Source organism: Pseudorasbora parva, chromosome 13, assembly GCF_024679245.1.
Source record: "Pseudorasbora parva isolate DD20220531a chromosome 13, ASM2467924v1, whole genome shotgun sequence".
In the NCBI taxonomy this organism is placed as follows: Eukaryota; Metazoa; Chordata; class Actinopteri; order Cypriniformes; family Gobionidae; genus Pseudorasbora; species Pseudorasbora parva.
Window position 1 is genome coordinate 18,594,633 of NC_090184.1, and position 8,456 is coordinate 18,603,088.

General features: G+C 34.7%; 1 protein-coding gene across 1 annotated transcript; it reads right to left on the minus strand.

Annotated features, from left to right (window-relative positions):
- Positions 1-387: 387 nt before the first annotated feature.
- LOC137039311 (izumo sperm-egg fusion protein 1) lies at positions 388-8,456 on the minus strand. Its single transcript, XM_067414665.1, has 9 exons — positions 8,237-8,456; positions 5,866-5,940; positions 5,614-5,697; positions 5,509-5,529; positions 4,442-4,531; positions 4,244-4,362; positions 2,994-3,147; positions 2,730-2,895; positions 388-512 (listed from the first exon to the last, which is right to left on the minus strand). Exons 1-9 carry the CDS (start codon positions 8,454-8,456, stop codon positions 416-418), a joined length of 1,026 nt encoding a protein of 341 aa, XP_067270766.1. The 3' UTR covers positions 388-415.

Sequence of the window (8,456 nt, forward strand, 5' to 3'; positions counted from 1 at the left end):
ACTGCCGACGCAACGTCTTGTCCCCTTTTCAAGAAACCATGGTTACAGTTGTAACCTGAGACATTTTAGGATACAAGAACTTCAGAAATCATTCTCTAATATGATAATAAAAATAAAAAATAAGAAAACCTTCTTATCATAAATGCTATAAATACTTAATACTTTTGTGAAAACTGTGGTACATTTATTTTCAGAACTGTTAAATAGATTTGAAATATATATGTTTGTAACATTATTGTTTTTACTGTAACTTGATCAATTTACTGCATGCTTGCTGAGAGATTTCTTGCTGAATATGAGGCCTTTCTAAATACTTTAAAGGATCTTTTGGATGTTCACACTGAGACACTCCAAGCTCATCAGTCTTTTGGGTATGTATAGTTATTTATTCATGCATCTCTTTGGATCACATCCCTCATTCTGTCACATTCACCAGCTCAATGTTCTCTCCATCCTCCCCCTCTCCTCCTCTCCTGCTGTCTTTCTCCTCCTTCTGGTGTTTCATGGTCACTCTGGCAGAGGGACACAAAGCAACATGACAGAATGTAACAAAGTGGGCTTCCTTCCTAATGTTGTCTCTAAGAACAAAATCAGCAGGATGCCATGACAGATATCACACTGTCATTCTTTCTTCCTCTCCATTCTCTCTCTCCCTGCATGTGCCCACCGTGCCAACCCTCATGCAGTTCAGCTCATGTCCCTTGAAGAATCTGCATAACTTTAATCAATTCTTTTTATATACAAGATTTTCAAGATTTGGGTCAGAAGGGATTTTGTTTGTTTTGAAGGATATACATGTTCTATTCAGCAAGGATGTATTAAAGGGTTAGTTCACCCAAAAATGAAAATTCTGTCATTAATTACTTACCCTTATGTCGTTCGACACCCGTAAGAACTCTGTTCATCTTCGGAACACAAATGAAGATATTTTTGTTGAAATCCGATAGCTCAGACAGGCCTTTATTGACACCAATGTCATTTCCTCTCTCAAGACCCATAAAAGGCACTAGACATCTTTACAAAGTCCATCTCACTACAGTGGCTCTACAATCATTTTATAAAACGACGAGAATAGTTTTTGTGCGCAAAAAAACGAATTAAATAAAGACTTATACTGATGGCTGATTTCAAAACACCTCTTTGTAAAGCCTCAGAGCTTAATGAATCAGCATATCGAATCAGCTGTTTGGATCGCCAAAGTCGCGTGATTTCAGCAGTTTGGCAGTTTGACATGCAATCCGAATCATAAATCGATACGCTGATTCATAACGGTTCGAATCTTTGATTTGAAATTGGTTGTTATTTTATTTTTGTTTTTTTTTGCGCACAAAGACTATACTCGTCACTTCATAAAATGATTGTAGAGCCACTGTAGTGAAATGGACTTTGTAACAACGTCTTTAGTACATTTTGTGTCTTGAGAGAGGAAATGAGATTGGTGTCAATGGAGACCTGTCTGAGCCGGTCTGAGCCAACGGATTTGAACAAAAATATCTTAATGTATGTTATGAAGATGAACAAAGGTCTTACGGGTGTCAAACGACATAAGAGTAAGTAATTAATGACATCATTTTCAATTTTTGGTGAACTAACCCTTTAAATTGATTAAACATGACAGTAAAGACATTTACAACCAGAATAAATTACATTTTAAAATATATTACAATAGAAAACTGTAATATTTCACAATATTACAGTTTTTTCTGTATTTTTGATCACATAAATGCAGTCTTGGTGAGAATCAAAAACTTTAATTCAAAATATTGACAAATCTTACCAACACCAAAGATTTGAACGAAAGTGTATGTGTGTTAAATAACTTATATTTAAAAAAGTTGATTTACTGCAATATCTTACAGATTCTGCAAAGTCATGTCAACTTGTCAACATGTCAACTTGAGTACACTTGAGTACAGTTGGATGTCATAATATATATATATATATATATATATATATATATATATATATATATATATATATATATATATATATATATATATATATATATATATATATATATATATATATATATATATATATATATATATATATATATATATATATTTCTGTTGAGCTTTTATTTAACTATATTTCATTCAGTTTTAGGTTTTGTAATTTTAGTAGCTTATACTTCAACTTATTTTATTGCAGCTAGTTGCCAAGGCAACATTTGTCTCTTTCATTAGTTTTTCACCTAATATTAAGATCTTATTTTAATTCTGCTTCTTTTAAATGATTTTTAATAGTTTTTTGTAGTTGACAGTAACAACACTGGCCACAGTATTTTATAAACAAACAGTGACAGACGGAGATCCGTTCCAGTTCGTTCCATGTGGGCCTGATTATATCTAACTTACGTTTTCCAAAATATGAAAATGTAATGCCAACATAAATGCCACTTAATGTAAATAATACATGCAATACAATTTGGCTGTGTGCTATAGTGTACTATTACATTATAGTGCAAATACTGCTTAATATGCTAAGCAAGTAGACTTATTTAACCAACATCTGTGAGATCCTCCAAATGTTTTGTGAAGGGTTCTACTAATGTTTTCTTCTAATGTCGCTCAGAAGTGTTGCTTTGATTAATAATCTTAATCAATTAGTTAATAACGTTTTCTTTATTTTTATTTGCTATGTTTTTTTTTTTTCAAAGTATATTACAAAGCCCCCTTTTTATTATGCCCATACTGCTGTGCATCTATAAGCATCCTGTTTTGACATACCTTAGGTACGCTATGATGACAAGGCTGCCTGTGATGCTGAGTACAGTCAGTAAAATCAGTATAATGAGGAAACTGCTCTTATGAGGGCGAGGTGTGGCGTCATAACCCGAGGGCAGGGACGGCAACATCGCAATCAGTCTAGGGGTTGTAGACGGCAGTGGGATGACTGAGGGAAGGAGATGAGAGGAGGATAAAATTAAAGTACACTTGACCGCAATGAGTTGTCACATTTAAAAATAAATCAGCATTATAAACCCTGCCTACCTTTCAGTTTGAAACACATGTGGGACAGCACAGTACCCTTTTGATCCTGTAGGAGGCAGCAGTATGTGCCTTCCTCGCTCTTTGTCAGCTGATTGAGTACAATTTTAGACTCCTTTGTCACCACCAGCACTTCATACTCCTCATCATGTGATAGCTTGTAAAGAATAATAAACAAGCTCATTTTAGTACATTTTAATTCATAATTCAAGTCACAATCCGTTTAATCTGGTTTGTGGATCTCTGGAAAGATATAAAACTGTAACAACCTCAAAGATAAACATTTAAAGTACTAGGCTAGTTGATAGACTACAAGGTGTATTGAAGCTACTTAAGGGGACATAACCTTTGTAAACGTTACTGTATAAATTATAAATAATTACATTATGTAATTGTATTGCAAATGGTAGTTTATAACTAAACAGCCGAGCTGTAGTTGAGGTTAAATTTAGCAAAATTATCCCTCACTTTAAACAATAAATAGTTACTACCCAACATTTCCTTGTGAAAAAAGAAGTGCACTTAATTGTATTGAGTGTACTTCAAATATTGAATGTATTTTTTTACTTTTTTATTTGTATGTTCCTGCTTTTATTATTGGGGGAGTGAGGGCACATACATGTATAAAAGTCACATTAAAACCTTTATTGGCATTTTTTATCATTATTTTAATAATCTTTTGTTTGTTTTTTAAAGAAGTGTGATCACTATCCTAAAGCACATGTAAAGTACTTGATTATAATTGTAACTGTAGTGTGTTGTTCAATACTACATTTAGTTAATATCTTTGAAATGTACTAAATTGCAACAATCATCACACACAATCAAAATGAAGGATTTTTCCATATTGATATTGATTTCTGCACTGAATTGTGTACAACTGTCCTACGATTTTTAAAAGAAATGGCATTTTTCAATACAAATTGTATATTTTAGTCCTCATAAATGCTTGTCAGTAAATTCGGCAGATAACCATATTTCAAAGACAATAGAACTAATTATGAACTTACATATAAATATTTACTTAAGTGTGTCAAAAACTAATTTCATTCATTAAATACTATATTGATTATGATACATTTTCATTTAATTGCAAATAACAATACATTCAGTTTGCCCTTAAGTATTCTTTCAGAGTATTATTTCTGTAAATTACTGTCTGAAAAAGTATTCAAAATGGCTTCAAAATTCTTTGAAACCTGCAAATGAATTCAAATGTGTGTGTGCGTGTGTGTGTGTGTGCATGCATGTACTTTCTTTTCTTCAGGATGCCAGGAGTAATGGTACTCAGGCTGTCCAATGACTAGAGCGTGCCAAGGCAGGAAACAGTCCAGCACCACCTCCTGTCCTTCATGTGCCTCCAGATGATGCTCTGATAGAAAGAGAAGTGTGGTGTGTTAATAGTCTGTTAAAGCTATTCAGGGGTGTATATCCATGGACATTTGTCTCACCTCCACAGTCTAGTGGCGGCGTGGCTGAGAGACATTTAAAGAGCCCATACTGACAGGAAGTGCAGTCCATCACTCTCTGATATAACTGCCCTATTAGAAAAAATCAACCGCACCCACACACACCCAGTGAGCAATATAATATGTATCATCAAACTCATGTGCTCAAGTGACACATACAGTACACAACCAGTCAACACACATGACAGAATTTATGTCTATCAGAAAAATCCTTTTGAGCTAAAAGCCTATTATGCCCTTTTACAAAGTCTTTATTAGTTTTTGGGGTCTACAAGAATACTTTTGCATGGTTGAATGTTCAAAAAACACATTATTTAACTTTTATTTTACAGTGTAGCAGCCCATCTCTTCCCAGAGTGTCTCTATGAAGCCCCTCCCAAAAAGCGTAATGGACTCTGATTGGTTGGCTGGACCAGTGTGTTGTGATTGGTCAATTGTTTTGAGCATGTTTTGGAAATGTCAAGCCCTTTCCCATAACGGTTTTAACGCTGATCTGGTAGCTCCAATTGCTTTCCTGCAGAGACCTACAGTATTATTGTTTCAACCATAGACTGTAAAACAATAAGCGTTAAGTAGAAACAAGCTGGCCGTTGCCATCTTGGCAGCGCGTCATGCTTGGACAACAGAAAATGGGAAAAGAGGCGGGACGTGGGCGGAGCTGACTAACAGACAGCAAATAAATGGTTATCCACCTGTCACTCAACATAGCCACTCCCTTAATTATGCAGAATGTTAAGGCTTTATATAATATAAACGAACGAGTTATAAAAAAAAAAAAGCTGTATAGACCAAAACCATAATTTGCTGTAAACATTGTTCTCTAAAAATCAAATCGAAATCAAATTGACGGCAGATCAGGCTAGGTTTACTCAGTCTAGGTGGAGGGTGGCTACTATACAGAATCTGAAATATAAGATTTACATAATTTCCATGCTTTCATTTCTGTTATTCATTTCACTTGTATTATTGTTATTACTATAAAATGTGCAAAACCGTGATAATAAAGATAAAATATTCAGAATATTAGAGAAAATGTAATTTGTACTTACCGCATTTATTTGGACATAGACCTTTGGAAAATAATAATGATCAAAAAAAATGAATTAGTGAGAATTAGGAGTTCTGACACATATTGTTAAAACATTACAGCCTACCTTGGGCAACGAAAATCTCCAAATGTTTCTGAAGGATTCTCTTTCCTTTCTCCACTATATTCATCATATCCCACTGAACAGAAACTACTCAAGAATAACACAGACATTTTTTTTTTCATGGTTTTAGATGTAAAGCATTTAAATGTGTTCATGTTTTTGTTATAACATGAAAACATTTATCTTTTCTCCTTCTTAAAAAAGTGAACGACTGCTCTTTTGGAAGTGCATAATCTGCATCCATGAGTCTCTGACCTGTCCTCTCTTCTCTCCAGTGCCTCTTGAATTCACTCTGATATTCCGTCCGTGCACGATAGAGTGTAGTCGGATCTAAAGCAAACATCAGAGAGCACTCAACATCATTATTTATGATGATAAATCTTGCATGTTTAACCTGTCAAAAGTCTGGACAAACCTAATCATTTTCCCACCTTTTTTTTTATTTTTTATTGTTGCCATTCTCTCAATGATCTTGAGTATCCTGTTTTAGTATCATTGAGATACTATTATAGTTTATATATATACCAATTTGTTGTGTTTTTGTCATTTTTATTTCAGGTTTAGTTATTTTAATACATCAAGTTTATGAAAGGAAATGTTTCAGTTAATGTTAAAGGAACTGTATGTAAGAAATGTATTTCAATGAATTATAAAATGACCCTGATATGTAACTAGACATTAAGAAATCATGTTCATTTCAAATATTTATATCACTGACAACAGTAGTCCGGCCAGGATATTGTCATTTAAAAGTTGTTGTTGCAGCCCTCAACTGCTGTTGATGTTGACATGTTGTGTTTGGCCTGAAGCTCCACCCTCCACCTATCTACCAATCACGAAGTCAGTAGTGTTTTCGGCATCCGGGTTGCCAGATCTGCTTTAGTTACCACAGCTGCAGCTACAAATGTCAGTAGTGAATAATTAGTAAATGTCAGTAGCTGAATTATGCAGCTTATCTGGCAACCTCGAGTCAGTGAGGAGGGGGAGAGAGGATACACCTGTACTTGGCCACAAACATACACTTTTTTAAATTTTATTTTAAGTAACATTTTTTTATGGTTTTAGTTAACTGTTATAACCCTCCTTGAGGTTTTGAAGGAGTCCCTTACTATCCTTTACTAAAGTCATGGTCAGAATGATTGACACCTTTAGTTAATATGATCAAAGATTGCTTTAAAAATAAATCATTTTGATCTGAAAATCATTCAGTTATTTAAAAAAAATGTATCGTTTTGAAATTGCAAACATCTAACCTTTCATTCAAGTAAAACAATTTAATGTGTGTGTGTGTGGGGGGGGGGTGTTTCATACATTATGAAAATATATTTGTCTTTCTGCAAATCACAATTATTGGTAAACTATCTTTGAAGTATATTTCCAATAATATTTCCCTTTTTTTTTTTTAGCACGCCAGGGTGACTATTAGCATAAAATTGTCCAGCCATGACTTCCTGTTTCACATGCGTATAAATATGAGGAAACGCAAAGGCCAAATTCCCTTAATAATCCATCACAATGAGTAAAACCAAAGAATATAGTTCTGATATGCACCAAAAGATTGTTGAGCTACACAAAATAGAAAGTGTCTGTGAGGAGGAAAGTTTTACTGGCCAAAGACTCTCCGAGGATCACATCTGGAGAATTCCAGAGATTAGATGGCTCTTGGGGTCAGAAAGCCTAAAAAATGTATCAAACAGCACCTACATCACCATAAGTTGTTTGGGAGAGTTTCAAGAAAAATCCTCCTCGATCATCCAAAAACAAGCTCCAGCATATTCAGCTGTCAAACACGATCTTTAAACAGGGCAACCCAGCTGGTCAGATGAAACTAAAAAAAGAGCTTTTGGCAGCAAACCCACACGATGGGTTTGATGAAAACAGGAATAAAAAAAAAAACGAAATAAAATAAAAACATGTCTACGGTAAAATATACAGCTGGATCTGGATCTCTTTGGGCCTGTAATTTTTATTTTTATTTTTTTTTTTGCTGGAGCTTCTGAACATCTTGTTCAGATTAATGACATCATGGATTCTTTCAAATATATAAAAAAATCACACACCTGACTGCCTCTGTTAGAAATCGTATGGGCCGTGGTTGGATCTTCTATCAGGACAAACATCAAAATCAACACAAAAATGTGTTACTGAGCACAAAATAAAGCTTCTGCCATGACCGTCCCAGTCCCCTGACCTGAACCCTAGAAAATGAGTGGCTGAACTGAAGAGAAGAAGCACCAACATGGAGCTGTGATTCTGAAGGATCTGGAGAGATTCTGTATGAAGGAATGTCTCTGATCTCATGACAGGTGTTCTACAAACTCAGTCTGCCCGTCATAGGAGAATAATCTATTGAATAAAAGGGTGCCGGCCAACATGTATTGGAATTTTAAGCACATTAAAAGTTTTTTTTTTTTTTTAATCATGAGAAACATATCAAGTGTGGCCAAACATTTGACTCCTGGTATAAAGTATAATGACCTATTTTAATTTAATAATGTGATTAAGAATTCTGCTATATCCTATTTCTACTTAAATACTTTAAAAAAACATTAAAGACGCGAACAGCAGGGTCTCCTTCGCTACTCCTGATTATATAACTTAACAGCCTACTTTAACGTTAGCCTACCTATGACACCTCGAAATGATGTGCTGGTCACCCGGTAGTTGATGTAAGCCTGCTCAATGATTTGCTTCAGTTCAATCTGATCACGGACAGTGAGTCCTTTAACTGAGGACAGGAAATCTTCGTGCACATAACGAACCACCGGGTCACACTGCAGACAGGACCTTACACTGGGGCATGAACTCAGAATCAAAAGCCAGCCGAAAAGAAACGCTAAAGCCAT